The sequence below is a fragment of the Salvelinus namaycush genome, chromosome 2, assembly GCF_016432855.1.
Source record: "Salvelinus namaycush isolate Seneca chromosome 2, SaNama_1.0, whole genome shotgun sequence".
NCBI classification, from domain to species: domain Eukaryota; kingdom Metazoa; phylum Chordata; class Actinopteri; order Salmoniformes; family Salmonidae; genus Salvelinus; species Salvelinus namaycush.
This window is the reverse complement of record NC_052308.1, coordinates 54,667,207-54,683,335: the sequence shown is the minus strand read 5'-3', so window position 1 is coordinate 54,683,335 and position 16,129 is coordinate 54,667,207. Positions and strand designations below refer to the sequence as shown.

At 44.2% G+C, this 16,129-nt stretch overlaps 1 protein-coding gene across 1 annotated transcript in view; it reads right to left on the bottom strand.

The window, feature by feature from the left end:
* LOC120022190 (receptor-type tyrosine-protein phosphatase T-like) overlaps window positions 1–16,129 on the bottom strand; it is a 356,205-nt gene that overhangs the window by 7,699 nt on the left and 332,377 nt on the right. The window contains exons 26-30 of the mRNA XM_038966074.1: window positions 12,534–12,683; window positions 10,654–10,827; window positions 9,394–9,525; window positions 8,201–8,326; window positions 7,287–7,450 (exon numbers count right to left, since the gene is read on the bottom strand). Of these exons, the coding sequence (XP_038822002.1) occupies window positions 7,287–7,450; window positions 8,201–8,326; window positions 9,394–9,525; window positions 10,654–10,827; window positions 12,534–12,683 (746 nt within the window). The remainder of the gene's footprint in view (window positions 1–7,286; window positions 7,451–8,200; window positions 8,327–9,393; window positions 9,526–10,653; window positions 10,828–12,533; window positions 12,684–16,129) is intronic.

Here is a 16,129-nt window from a genome sequence, read left to right as displayed (position 1 = left end):
CGCTAGCCAGCACCTCGCCTAAACAGGTGTGCGTTTCTTTTGCCTCAAGAAATCAATGGGCACTTGATTAGACTAGCATCAGTGAACTGTTACAAAATAGGTTTTGTTTGGTATTTTGGGCAGTGGGGAGAGAAATCACATCCAGGACTTATCGTGTTGTGTTATCGTTTGGGCTGGTCCTTGAAATCAGTCTCCACTATGGATTTTCATCCTCACTCTCCCTAATTTAAGCTTCATAATAGGGTCCATAATGTGGCTAAACCACTATGAAGCCAGTGACTATGAGAATGGGAGAGGTGCTGTTTGCTTGGCTATAGCTGACAATGCTGTTAACTTGGTTTATGAACAAAAAATGCCACACTGATATTAAAACTAACCAAAGAAATTAATATCTACTGTCACTGCATCGATATGGAGAGGGACCGTTTCAAAGAATTGTAACAAGACGATGTATTCAAACAAAATAAGAAAGACAAAGAAGCTGGACTTAAAATTAGACTTTTCCTTAGTGGTGCTTATCTAGAAAATACCCACACAGTCCAGTACAATTCAATGGCTCCAAAAAGCTTTACATCATCTGTACACACTAATAACAGAGAGGTGAGTTTGAGCTGAGGCTATTCGTTTTAATGAGGGACCTTTGGAGCTTGAATAAATCCTGTGTGTGGAACAGCACAAACTGGAATTGAACCTCTTTGTGTCCCTTTTATTTACTTTTAGTTCACCTTTATTTAACCAGGTAGGCTAGTTGAGAACAAGTTCTCATTTACAACTGCGACATGGCCAAGATAAAGCAAAGCAGTGCGTCACAAACAACACAAAGTTACACATGGAATAAACAAACATACAGTCAATAATACAATAGAAAAAGTATATATACAGTGTGTGCAAATGAGATAGGATAAGGAAGGTAAGGCAATAAATAGGTCATAGTGGCGAAAGAATTACAATATAGCAATTAAACACTGGAGTGATAGATGTGCAGAAGATGAATGTGCAAGTAGAGATACTGGGGTGCAAAGGAGCAAAATAAATAAAATAAACAACAGTATGGGGAAGAGGTAGTTGGATGGGCTATTTACAGATGGGCTATGTACAGGTGCAGTGATCTGTGAGCTGCTCTGACAGCTGGTGCTTAAAGTTAGTGAGGGAGATATGAGTCTCCAGCTTCAGTGATTTTTGCAGTTCGTTCCAGTCATTGGCAGCAGAGAACTGGAAGGAAAGGCGGCCAAAGGAGGAATTGGCTTTTGGGGTGACCAGTGAAATATATCTGCTGGAGCGTGTGCTACGGGTGGGTGCTGCAATGGTGACCAGTGAGCTGAGATAAGGCAGGGCTTTACCTAGCAAAGACTTACAGACGACCTGGAGCGAGAAGGTTTGGCAACGAATATGAAGCGAGGGCCAGCCAACGAGAGTATACAGGTCACAGTGGTGGGTAGTACATGGGGCTTTGGTGACAAAACGGATGGCACTGTGATAGACTGCATCCAATTTGCTGAGTAGAGTGTTAGAGGCTATTTTGTAAATGACATCGCCGAAGTCAAGGATCGGTAGGATAGTCAGATTTACGAGGGTATGTTTGGCAGCATGAGTGAAGGATGCTTTGTTACGAAATAGGAAGCCAATTCTAGATTTAATTTTGTATTGGAGATGCTTACTGTGAGTCTGGAAGGAGAGTTTACAGTCTAACCAGACACCTAGGTATTTGTAGTTGTCCACATATTCTAAGTCAGAACCGTCCAGAGTAGTGATGCTGGACGGGCGGGCAGGTGTGGGCAGCGATCGGTTGAAGAGCATGCATTTAGTTTTACTTGCATGCAAGAGCAGTTGGAGGCCATGGAAGGAGAGTTGTATGGCATTGAAGCTCGTCTGGAGGTTAGTTAACACAGTGTCCAAAGAAGGGCCAGAAGTACACAGAATGGTGTCGTCTGCGTAGAGGTGGATCAGAGAATCACCAGCAGCAAGAGCCACATCATTGATGTATACAGAGAAGAGAGTCGGCCTGAGAATTAAACCCTGTGGCACCCCCATAGAGACTGCCAGAGGTCCGGACAACAGGCCCTCTGATTTGACACACTGAACTCTGAGAAGTAGTTGGTGAACCAGGCGAAGCATTCATTTGAGAAACCAAGGCTGTTGATTCTGCCAATAAGAATGTGGTGATTGACAGATTCGAAAGTCTTGGCCAGGTTGATGAATACAGCTACACAGTACTGTCTCTTATTGATGGCGGTTATGCTATTGTTTAGGACCTTGAACGTGGCTGACCAGCTCGGAAACCAGTTTGCATAGCGGAGAAGGTACGGTGGGATTCGAAATGGTCGGTGATCTGTTTGTTAACTTGGCTTTCGAGGACCTTAGAAAGGCAGGGTAGGATAGATATAGGTCTGTAGCAGTTTGGTTCTAGAGTGTCTCCCCCTTTAAAGAGGGGGATGACCGCGGCAGCTTTCCAATCTTTGGAGATATCAGACGATACGAAAGAGAGGTTGAACAGGCTAGTAATAGGGGTTGCAACAATTTCGGCGGATAATTTTAGAAAGTGAGGGTCCAGATTGTCTAGCCCGGCTGATTTGTACGGGTCCAGATTTTGCCGCTCTTTCAGAACATCAGCTATCTGGATTTGGGTGAAGGAGTAATGGGGAGGGTTGGGCAAGTTGCTGTGTGGGGTGCAAGGCTGTTGACCGGGGTAGGGGTAGCCAGGTGGAAAGCATGGCCAGCCGTAAAAAAAATGCTTATTGAAATTCTCAAATATCGTGGATTTATCGGTGGTGACAGTGTTTCCTAGCCTCAGTGCAGTGGGTGTTTCCTAGCCTCAGTGCAGTGAGGAGGTGCTCTTGTTCTCCATGGATTTTACAGTGTCCCAGAACTTTTTGGAGTTTGTGCGACAGGATGCAAATTTCTGTTTGAAAAAGCTAGCCTTTGCTTGCTTAACTGCCTGTGTATATTGGTTCCTGACTTCCCTGAAAAGTTGCATATCGCGGTGGCTATTCGATGCTAATGCAGTACGCCACAGGATGTTTTTGTGCTGGTCAAGGGCAGTCAGGTCTGGAGTGAACCAAGGGCTATATCTGTTCCTGGCTCTACGTTTTTTGTATGGGGCATGCTTATTTAAAGATGGTGAGGAAAACCCTTTTAAAGAATAACCAGGCATCCTCTACTGACGGAAGGCGGTCAATATCCTTCCAGGATACCTGGGCCAGGTTGATTAGAAAGGCCTGCTCACTGAAGTGTTTTAGGGAGCGTTTGACAGTGATGAGGGGTGGTCGTTTGACCGCAGACCCATTACGGACGCAGGCAATGAGGCAGTGATCGCTGAGTTTCTGGTTGAAGACAGCAGAGGTGTATTTGGAGGGCAGGTTGGTTAGGATGATATCTATGAGGGTGTCCGTGTTTACAGATTTGGGGTTGTACCTGGTAGGTTCATTGATAATTTGTGTGAGATTGAGGGCATCAAGCTTAGACTGTAGGATGGCCGGGGTGTTAAGCATGTCCCATGTACCAGTTTAGTTCACCTAACAGCACAAGCTCTGAAGGTAGATGGGGGGGCTATCAATTCACATATGGTGTCCAGGGCACAGCTGGGGGCAGAAGGTCGTCTATAGCAAGCGACACCGGTGAGAGACTTGTTTCTGTAAAGGTGGATTTTAAAAAATAGAAGCTCAAATAGTTTGGGCACAGACCTGGATAGTATGACAGAACTCTGCAGGCTATCTCTGCAGTAGATTGCAACTCCGCCCTCCTTGGCAGTTCTATCTTGTCGGAAAATGTTGTAGTTAGGGATGGAAATGTCAGGGTTTTTGGTGGTCTTCCTAAGTCAGGATTCAGACACGGCTAGGACATCCAGGTTGGCAGAGTGTGCTAAAGCAGTGAATAAAACAAACTTAGGGAGAAGGCTTCTAATGTTAACATGCATGAAACCAAGGCTTTTGCGGTTACAGAAGTCAACAAATGAGAGCGCCTGGGGAATGGGAGTGGAGCTAGGCACTGCTTGGCCTGGATTAACCTCTACATCACCAGAGGAACAGAGGAAGAATAGGATAAGGGTACGGCTAAAGGCTATAAGAACTGGTCGTCTAGTATGTTCGGAACAGAGAGTAAAAGGAGCAGGTTTCTGGGCACGGTAAAATAGATTCAAGGCATAATGTACAGACAAAGGTATGGTAGGATGTGAATACAGTGGAGGTAAACCTATGCATTGAATGACGATGAGAGAGATATTGTCTATAGAAACTTAATTTAAACCAGGTGAGGTCACCGCATGTGTGGGAGGTGGAACTAAAGGGTTAGCTAAGGTGTTTTGAGCAGGGCTAGAGGCTCTACAGTGAAATAAGGCAATAATCACTAACCAAAACAGCAATGGACAAGGCATATTGACATTAGGGAAAGGCATGCGTAGCCGAGTGATCATAGGGGTCCAGTGAGTAGCTAGGCGGGCTGGAGACACGGCGATTCAGACAGCTAGCGGGCCGGGGCTAGCAAGCTAGCAGAAGGGCCTTAGAGGGACGTCGCGACGGAAGAAGTCTGTTGTAGCCCCCTCGTGCGGTTACGTCGGCAGAACCAGTCGTGATGGATCAGCAGGGCTCCTTGTAGTAAAAGGATCCAGGCCAATTGGCAAAATAGGTATAGTGGCCCAAGAAATTGGCCAATGGGCCTCTTCAGCTAACAGTCCGATATGCTCTAGACAGCTAGCAGGCGAGCCGATGGGCATTCAGGGGGCGTCACGACGGGGGAGCCAGTTGAAAAATCCCCTCGGGCAGATTACGGTGGTAGTCCAGTCATGATGGATCAGCGGGGCTCCGTATAGGCAGTAAAAGGGGTCCAGGCCAATTGGCAAAATAGGTATTGTAGCCCAAGGAGTGGCTGATGGACCTCTTCAGCTAGCCGGGAGAAGGGCCTAGCATAGGCTAGCTCCAGGCTAATTGGTGCTTGCTTTGGGATAGAGACGTTAGCCAGGAGTGGCCACTCGGATAGCTAGCTAGCTGCGATGATCCAGGTAAAAAGGTTCAGAGCTTGCGGTAGGAATTCGGAGATATGGTGAAAATTAAGTCCAATATGCTCTGGTTTGAATCGCGCTGTGCAGACTGGCAAGAGTTGTCCGGGCTAAGGTTAGCTGATGACCGCTAGCAGTGGCTAGCTGACTACTAGCTAGTGGCTAGCTTCTTTTGGGGGTTCCGGTTCTAAAGTAAAGAAAATAGCAGATCCATACCACATTGGGTGAGGCGGATTGCAGGAGAGTATGTTGAAGTTGAGGTTAAGAAAAATATTTTAAAAAATATATGCAAAGATATAAAAAGATATATACACAGGACACGACAAGACGAAGACAAAGACATCTGACTGGTACGCCATCTTGGAGATCTAAGAGAATGACTCTTAATTTCAATATCATCTTTTTCAAGTGCCACAGTCCACGGACCTTGTAGATTTTTCTTGTGTTTTTTGTTATGTCAGTATCTATTATTTCCATGTGGCTTTTAAAAGCATTTTCTCACCACACCAGAAACAGCGTGGTTGAGAGTCATATAAATAACTTTCCATCCCCTGTATATCCTCTAGAACAGTGGTCACCAACAGGTCGATCTTCAAGGCATTCCTAGTCGATCACCAAACATTTCTGTAGAAAAGCCAACAATAAAGCCTTGCGCTCCTATTTTTTTTCTTCAATTCGTCTTGCGCTGTTTGCAGCAGGTGCACTTCATTCAAAAGCCCTCCATGACAGGCTCCCATTTTTAAACATTTAGATTTGTCTGAAGGGACAAACTTCGCCTACGCGGCGGACCTGGAGCGCTAAAGAGCTCAAGTGCACCTATTGCGCTGGCCAATCGGTTAGGTAAAATCACTGTGCCTACAGCTTCCATGACCCCAAAGCACAGTTTGATACTAGCCTACGTGAGATGTAATAACTTTTAAAACCATGACCTGAGAGACTGTCAAATAATACAGCAAAGAGCTGCTGTTTTTATGAATGACTTCATGTTTACGTTATTATTCGACACTTTTACAAAACATAAAACACGCTTCTCCTTACTTCTACTCACGCTACAACCAGCACTGCAGCTGCAATAAATTAGTAGCCAAATGTATCGATAGGCCTGCGTTTTGATTATTAGCAGCTCGTCGTGTTTATTTTAATATCAAGGGATATTTAACTTTCTCTGGTCATAGGAACAACATGAATGTGTGCATGAGGCAGAAATAATGTGGTGGGACTCGAGTTTTGTGGTGGGACTCGATGTGGTGGGACTCGAGTGTGGTGGGACTCGAGTGTCCCCTCTCTCTGGTCAGTCTCACCGGAGGAAAGGAGAGAGCAGGGACCTGAGAGGCAGACCCTCTGCTGCTCTCTCCATCCGCTGACACTGACAATCAGATGCAGGTACCATCAGTCCAGTAAAATAACAAATAAAATGATTTCAATTTATTCTCAGCAGTGCCTCACACGTGATACAACTGATCTATTTTGTTATGAAAGCTTGAATATTGAAATGTAATATGGTCTGAGAAGAACAATATTAGCAGGCCAAGCATTGCCAATATGCTGTGATAATGTATTAGGCCTACCGCACAAACCTCATTCCAACATATATTTTTTTATTAGGTTAATGTTGCATAGGCTTACATTTTTTAAGTCAAGTTAAAACAAAATCTGAGCGGTAGATCTCGTAGCTTGCTTTTTGACTCCCAAAGTTTGACTCAGAAAAGGTTGGTGACCACTGCTCTAGAAGAAAACAGCACTAAGGAAGAATGCAGTGATGAATACATTCATAGAGCACATTCCCTATTGTCATCCTGTCTGAGATGAGTATAGTGTAGAATATGAGTAGGGCCAGCCAGAATATATACAGGGAAGTTCTTCCACCACTACCTTAACAGTAAGGTAAATGTCTACATGTTGTGTTGTTTAAAACTAAAACTAAACTTCACTCATTCAGTAGCACAATTTGTTTTCATTTGAGTTAATCACAGCAATTTATTCGTTTAAAAAAAATAGTTTCTGCACTTTCAGAAATTCTACCCCTCCACATCCTGTCTGGGTTTAAATATTAGGCCCTTGTATCCAATGTCCATGGACGCGTAACTGTCCTAATATGGACACCGTATGAGTATACAACTTCCATGGATGTGTGACTGTGTCCTGATATTGACACCGTATAGAAATACAACTTCCATGGCCATGTGAATGTCCTCATATGGACATCGTATAGGTGTACAACTTCCATGAATGTTTGAGTCATATTTACACCATAATACAATGACTGAACTCCTTCTGAGCCCCTTTAACTACTCACAGGCAGTGGACCACGGTGCGTCCGTCTCCCCCGTCGTACTGCTCCTGCCACTTGGCCAGACGTCTCACCAGCTGCAGGATGGAGCGCTTGGACAGGGGCGTGTCGCGGTAAGCGGGCCAGCCGATGAACTGGAAATGCTGCACCAAACGGTAGCCATCCTGGGGCTGCCAAAGACAGTGAGAGAGAGAATCATAAATGAATGCCATCATCAACATCATTGTTGTCGTCAACATCATCGTCATTGCCATTATCAAAACATCCTCAACATGGACAACATCCCAGTTAGCATCCTCGTCATAATCATCAACCACTAGCATGCTAATCTTCCTCCTCATAACCGTCACCAAAATGTGTAGATAAATCAAGTTTACCTCTGTGTCCACTGTAAACCTAAACCACTCAAGTTATTAAATAACTGCTGATGCAATCCCAGTGTATTTTGGCTCATTGTAGCAATGCTTTCCGTAGCCAGAGCAGAGCCAACGATTGGCAACTACAATAACGACGTCAGCTGGCTCTGCGCCCCAGCTGGTGGCGGTGGTGATGGGACCATTTCATGGTAAATTGGAGATGCCGCCACTGTGGCTTTTCGCACCGGCACAGAGCTAAGTGTTGATTAGCTGGCCAGCAAAGCCTGCCTGTGATGCTGGTGAAAGTGGGAGAACCATGAGTGAACGAGAGGCAGAGAAGAGGAGAGAGAGAAGAGTAACCATGTGCCACGAACACAGGGATTCGCATTGTGGTGATTTAAACGGGGTCTAATGAGTAGTACCGTAGAACAAAGCCCCCTCATATGAAATCAGTCTAAACCAGCCACTGCTCTGCCAGGCTGGACCTGTCTGTTAGCGCCATCTGCATTGGCAGGGCTCAAAGCAGAGGGTAAATATTTACAGGGTGATAAACATGATACAGACCCTGGCCATGTTGCAGATCCTGAAGATGCGGTTGATGATATCTTCGTCGATGTCGGCTGAGATGAACTCCACCTGGATGGGGCCATAGCAGCAGGAGCTCTTCTCGGGCCAGTACTGCATGCACAACTAGGGATTGAAGAGGGGTTTAGCCATAGAAATAGAGTTTCGAAGTAGTTTTACTCCTATGGGTCCATTTAATATCGCTGTTGGTGCACCGATCACAGAATATTGACTTGAATGGGAATGTCCGTTCTAGTTGAAGTTCTAGTTCTGGTATGAGCTACATCACATGTTAGGTACATCACATACTGGTGTGGACACCATCGTTGACTACTTGGGGATTTTACCCATTGGGGAGCACTGAAAAAATTACATAAACTACACATTGCTTTAGCCATTTGAACAAAACCATCTGAGTTCAGATGCAAGGTCATACTGCTGGGCGTAAGCAATGGAAGGTTATGTGCATACAAAAGAAAAGCCTTGACCTTATTGGCCTCTGCACGGTACACCTACATCTCAGGGCCATCATGGGTTATCCTCCAGTCTACAGCTTTTGAAGGGTTCAAACCTTTCAAACCAGTTAACCCTCAGTCATTTGGAAAATGTCACTACTTAGGAACAAAATAGATTTTTTTTAAAAATGTAAACGCCATGTTTTAAAGGGTCCAGACACGTTTTTAGCAATTCCCCTTGGTTTGAGAAACGTACTACAGCAGAGATTGACTTCCTGAACCTCATTCTGGAGTTCAAGGACATCCCAAAAAAACTTTTTTTTTAAAAGACCAAAAAAAGTGTCTGGACGCTACTATAACATGCCATTTATATCAAAAATACAGATTAGGTTCCTAATAGTGAAATTCTCCTTTAATATGGGAGGTATTGATGTGCTCTTTGCTAGGTTTCAATGTGGGTGTCTGAGTGTTCTGGTAGCTATGTTGGATAGTTAAACCCTGGGCAGAGAAAAGAGCAGCTCTCCTATGAGGCTTACCCTGCTCTATGAAACTGTGTGTCTGAGAGCCGATGGAGGAAATGACAATGGAGGGATAGATAGAGATGAATAGAGAGAGAGCGATAGAGCATGTGTAAGACCCCCTGGCAGACCGACAGTCAAAAAGATTATTGGTCTGTGTGTATGTCGATGTATGTACACCCATATGTGTGTGCGAACCCCGGTGGTCAACAATACACACCTGTGCGGCATCCATCTCATTGAGCATTACTATCGAGGAGCAGTTGTAGTCGAACACCAGCCTCCAGAAGTCGGCCACCGTGTTGGGCAGTGGGTGCTGGGTTACGATGAAGGCTGCTGGCTGTTTATGGCTCTGGAAGAAAATCAATGGCAAACACCACAACACTTCAGCCCCCCGGTAGCGAGAGAGAGAGTAAAAGAAAGAGAGAGAGATGAGAGAAAGAGAGAGAGAAAGAGAGAGAGCAGAGAGGAGCAAGCAGAGACGCTGGTGGGACAGCTAACAGCCAAGGGTCACGGTGGGTTTCCAATGCCTGATCAACTCATGGCGAAGACAAAGAGCCTGGCAGGACTCCCACGGACAGTGTTAACCTTGCATCGTGATGCATTGACAAGAGAAATCCCACTACAGGTCATTACGCTGTTGCCAGACAAGCAGGCCAGCCAGGCCGGGTCTGAGAAAGACACTGCTGGCTTAATTTGACGCCACCTCTGTGCTTCTTATTGCCTGCCGTTCTTTTCTTTTCAGCTCTGTGTAGCTTATCTGGATCTGCGTGTGTATCGTTTGGTAGATCTGCTACGAGGGCCTAGAGTATGAGGCTGCTTCGCAGTCATTACTTATCATTTATCACAGTGCTATCACTTAATGGTGTGTTGGTTGATGATCAGTTGTTAGATGATGTTGTTTGTTATCTTTTTTATTGCTGTTGCTCTATGACATATCATTTTTGTAACCTGCTATCTAATTGAGTTGCATTTGCATGTACCCAGTCACTGCAATAAATACAAAACATAACATCCCTATTCTAATTAATAACGCAACAGAACCAAGGCATATCTCAAACTAACTGATCTCTGTCTTTTCCAGGTTGGATTACATCAGCCAAGCTAAATCCAATGGTTTACGCTACTTGGCAGTCTCTGACACAATTTGCCTCAGTCATGATTGGTGTTGTGCAGACCTGCATGGGTTTAAATAGTATTTGAAATCGTTGAGCGTTTGTTTGAGCCTGGTTATAGAGTACCATATGTGCAGGGTTTGCAATCAAAGCAAGAGAGGAGAGAGAGAGAGAGAGAGAGAGAGAGAGAGAGACAGACAGACAGACAGACAGACAGACAGACAGACAGACAGACAGACAGACAGACAGACAGACAGACAGACAGACAGACAGACAGACAGACAGACAGACAGACAGACAGACAGAGAGAGAGAGAGAGAGAGCAGGCAAGAGAGAGAGCAGGCGAGACAGCGAGATTAATTTACGTCCATGAGGGCAGCGTTGATGTAGTTACTGGACTCTCCGTCCACGGAGATGAGGAAGGGCAAGCATCGATCCACAGACAGGACGTCCATGCTGCGGTTCTTGTCGTGGTTCCGGGGGAGCAGTCCCACGCTACAGTCTTCAGGCCGAACCCGGGGAGTCACGATGTTCAGAGTCTGGAGAGGGAGGATGTTATTTTGACAATTATCATAAGGTTTAACAAACATATTTTTTTTAGGGGGGGTTATAAGGAAACCTCCATTTTCTTACCAAGAGTTGCTGAATATTTTCATCTTCGACACCTGCACTTTTTTGTCATAACTCCTCATGTAACCGACAGGGTATCAACAATCAAACCAGAGTTGTTCGCGAGACACAAGACCATATTAGCTAAAGCCTATAGGCTAGCAACACTCATCTGAGGATCTGTCTATTGTATTTCCTTTGTTTGAGGGGTGCAAAATCCACTTGTCACTTAAATATCGCTAGATTAATTGCTTTCATTTTACTCCTGCAACTCTTTCATACTCTTGCTTGTGCCTGTCGTTTTTCCCCATTAACGATTAACGCTACGACCACAGACATGTTTGTAATGACCTGTCAAACAATGGAATACATTGTCTTTCTGATGCATCTATAAGAATGCTAAAGCATAGTCTGGGATTAAAGGCATCGTCTTGATACTTACATCACAAGAAAGAGACGAAAGAAAACTATTTTGATGGGTGTACAATTTATTTGTAATTAAAAAGTAATCATTTAATACAGTTGAAATGTTTACAAATGAGATACCCTCAAATGAAAGCAACTTCCAAAAATGAACACTCGGATTATAGTGATACTATGTCCAATCTTGCAAACAATGTAAAGTATGTTTAGAAAGGTGTAATCTAGATCCAAGATTGTTGATTTTTAATCCAAGGTTATCCTGCTATTGACACACTTGTTGAATTATGCAACTGAACATGACAGCAACCGTAATCAATGAAGCAGTCTAGACAGTGCAGGTGAGTGCAGATATGCCTATACAGAACACGTTTTTGGTGGATGCAGGCCTGCTCCACCCTTTGATGTTAATGTGTTCATATATGGAAATACATCCAGTGTGTTTATGCAAATGAGTCATATATGATTTTCTTTCAACAAAAAATAAATAAAAATAACTGATACCATTAGAAAATGTATATATATATTTTTTTCCCCCTTTTCCTCCCCAATTTCGATCTTGTCTCTTCGCTGCAACTCCCAAACGGGCTCGGAAGGCGAAGGTCGAGTCATGCGTCCTCCGAAACACTAAACCACGCTTCTTAACACCCGCCCGCTTAACCCGGAAGCCAGCCGCACCAATGTGTTGGAGGAAACACCGTTCAACTGACGACCGAGGTCAGCCTGCAGGCGCCCGGGCCCGTTACGATGAGCCAAGTAAAGCCCCCCCGGCCAAACCCTCCCCTAACCCGGACGACGCTGGGCCAATTGTGCGCCGCCCTATGGGACTCCCGATCATGGCCGGTTGTGATACAGCCCGTGATCGAACCCCGGGTCTGTAGTGACACCTCTAGCACTGCGATGCAGTGCCTTAGACCGCAGCACCACTCGGGAGGCCCATATGAGTGCATTCTAAGAAGAAAAAAAAAGGGATACTTGAATTCCCACCAAAATCCCTGAATTTATGTGCTATAATTGAGTCAATATCTGATGGATTTAAAAAAGTATTGTTCTTCGAGACAGCAAATGTAACTCTTTTAGTTGGAAAAGGCTAATGACATGCCTCTTAGGAAGAAAAGCGAAGGACGGACAAACAGACAGACAGACAGAGGGACATAGACAGGTAGACAGACAGATGGACAGAGAGTTTGAGAGTTAAGAAGTGGAGGGTGCTAACCTGAAATTCATCCTTAATTTGGCTGGAGTTGGTCTGTGGGTCCAGTCTGCTGATGTTGTAGTATATGGCTCTGAATTCACAGACTGGGATGGCCGTGTTTCCACACAGGCAGGCTTCAAGGATGGCGTCGTGGACAAAAACATACTGCTCCTGGGGTAGGAAATGATGAGATAACAGGTGTAATGACATACAGTTAGATGTTCATGTACTTCTACCCTTTAGGTCAACCTCAAAACACAAACCGCCTACTTTATCACAGCACTTCAACCAGTAGTTGGACCCTATTCAAATCCATTAGTCTCAATTCACATGTACTGTTGAAAAGTGTCGAGAAGCAGAGCAGTACATACAGGTACCGAGCACAGCTGTAGAACTTTAATTGTACACAGCGACACACAAACATAATGTGTAGTCATTATTGAACGTCAATACGTCACATCTAACACAGTTCTGCGAAGGCAGCCCTGGAATTTTCAACACGTACTCTTGTGCTCTGATGAAACGGATTTCATAGCCTGAAGAGCGCTTCGCATAAATTTGCATTTTGAAGCATGTAAAGTAATATCCTGTGGAGAAGTAAATGAACCACAGGGAAAAAAGGCAGCCATGTTACAGCCTTAAAAGGAGATCAAGAGGCTGTGTGCGGTTCAACAGCAGATGCATTGTGCTCATCAAGTAGCCAGACATATTAATTCATCTCCAAAATCCCAGCCATTCGCCTGTGAATAGAATTATGCATATTTTCACTCAACAATGCAGAAGGCTCAGGGTTTAGAATGTTAATTGCGGCCATGAGAGCCGTCAGGGGCTAAATCCATCCAGAGTTGACCTCCGCTATCCATTACCTTGATATCTGGTGCTACTCGGGAGCAGAGAAAGCCTTTTAAAAGATGAATTGCTTTTTGTTGTTTTGTGCCGGATTATCTTTGAATAGTGCTTTAAACTGACACAAATTGCCCTCTACCCATTAATGCACCCGGCACCCATTTTTAGCCATTGAAGTGGCATATATAAACACTGTGTATGACATACTGTAATTCTATCTACTCATCATTGTATTCATACGAGTACGAGTTGGGACTAACCTAAAAAGTTTGCTGTTGTTTTATTGTTATTTTAGGGCGACTGCAAAACCGAGTGGCCGACTGGACGCAGGGTCATAACCCTAAGACACTTAGCAAACACACCTGCAAACTCATTTGCAAAATAAAAAAAAGTGTGTGGACTAAGATATCTATTATTCAGCGTGTATGTAATATTAATAGGAACATTGGGATGGATGATGCATGACTGAGCACACTCCAGAGGTAGCTAGGCTAGTCCGACATCGGAAATCTTCCAGAGGAGACGCCACACATATTTGATCAGTTGTGATATCAAGTGTGGTGATGGTGTGTATGAACGGTTGCTAGTCATGGAGTCGCTGAGAATATACAATGTATACTGGTCTAGTGGGTACACAGAAGTTGTAATGGTTATGGTGAATACTGATGCTTATTCCTGTTGACGATAGCCGGTTTGTCGTTATGGCTATTGACAGTGGACTAGCAGTCAGAGTGATTGAGGGGAGATGAGAATCGCAGAATCGCTAATCTTGATCAAATAATGAGTAGTTAGTTGGATGCAAGGTGATTTGTAGAGCAGTGATTCTGCATGGCCCGACTGCAATGTAGTTGATCTCAAACACACACATTATCTCACAATAGTTGTTTCCCCTTCTCTCCACTAGAGAGAAGATCTTGTAATGGCTAGTGTTAGACTTGAGTAAAGACCACTATTCTGTGGAAGCCATCGCTTACTGCATGATCCACTGGGAAATTTAACCCTAATAACCTGGCTTGGATGTCTGGCAGCTGAGGCCCAGATCCCTCTGTCTCAAAGACTTAGAGACAATAGAAGTAGAATCTGGTCTGAAGGTCTGAGTTCCTTTCCTGTTCTAGAGATTCTATTTCTATGCTTTACATTCTCCCTCCATAGGACTCACTTTACAATATCCTATCTAGGCTTTAGACCAGTGGCCACCAACCTTTTTTGAGTCAAGATCACTTTGAATGAAACATTAACCAGTTAAAAACAGTTCAGTAGCAGAGGTCTGTGCAGTAGGCTATCGGCCCAATACATGTTTGAATTGCCATGCCAATGTTTTTCCTTCTCAGACCAATTTGAAATTACATAATAAAAGATTAGGTATATGATCACACTGGTAATATATAATTTGTTGGATTACTGGTGAGGCACAGCTGAGTGAGCATAATACATCTTTTTTTTTTTACTGGACTGATGGCCTACATCTGATGGTCAGTTTGAAGGGAGGGAGGGAACAGCGGTGAGGCTGCCTCTCAACCGACTCACCGTCCCTACGCTTTCCCTCCCTCAGCTGAGAAAAGTTGACAGTCTTCCAGCTGATGGCAAATCTCAAGTCGCACTGCATTATTTCTGCCTCATGCACCAATTCATGTTGTTACTCCTATGACCAGAGAATGTAAAATATTCTTCAATAAAAAAAAAATACGAGGCACTAATAACAGCGCTAGCTCATCAGAACCATTTGTTATACTCATTCATTGCAGCTGCAGTGCTGGTTGTAGCGTGAGTGGAATTAGGGAGAATGCACATTTTACAGCGTATGGGTTATACAAGTGTCGACAGTGCTAAATAATAACTTAAACATAAACACTTAGTCATAAAAACAGCAGCTCTTTGCTATATTTGTTGAGTCTCTCTCTAGTCATGGTTTTGAACTTTTTGAAATCTCACAATATCAACTTTCCTGTGTGTTCGAGGCTTCTTTTTGTGGTCTATGACTCGAGGAAACTGTGCAGACACAGTGATCTGAGCTATCTGATTGGCCAGCAGTAGTCCTATAGGTGCACTTGATTTGCTCTCTGGGCTTGCCACGTAGTCGGAGTTCTACCTTCAGACAAGTAAAATGGTTTAAAATGGGAATACTTTGCCTTCCCGGCACTAGGGTTGCTAAATCAAGTGCACCTACAACCAACAGCGTTAAACAAATAAAATAAAATAGGAATGGAAGGCTTTTTCGTTTTTTTCCCCAGAAATGTTTGGTGATCAACAAGGAATGCCTTGGTGACTGCTAGTGACCACTGCTTTAGACCATAGAAATATAATCTGTTCTTGAAGGGCTTTGTCTATGCTAGAGATTGTATTTCTATGCTTTACACCCTTCCTCCATATGACTGATTTTAAAATATCCCTGCTGAATATTTCAGGCAGAGCAACTGTGAGCAGTGGGCTGTGACATAGGATCAGTCTGGTGACCGGCTGGGAAAGGCCAACGCCAGCAGGTTACTGTCTGAGCCTTGTCAATCCTTCCGCCATGGCGATGGCAAATGCTACGCTAAACAAACTTGCTGTGTCTGAAAACTCTAGTTGCACTCTCTAATTTTATGGCTAATGCTAACTGTGTGAGTGCTGGTAATCACTATGAGCACCATGGAACCAAATAAGATCGGAATGCCTAATGCTAACTTTTATTCCTTTGCATGGCACTGTAATGACTAATGTGCAAGCTTTAATACAATATTGCTCTCTTCTCTACCCACTATCCGCACACAAGCTAATCAGTATGCTGCTTC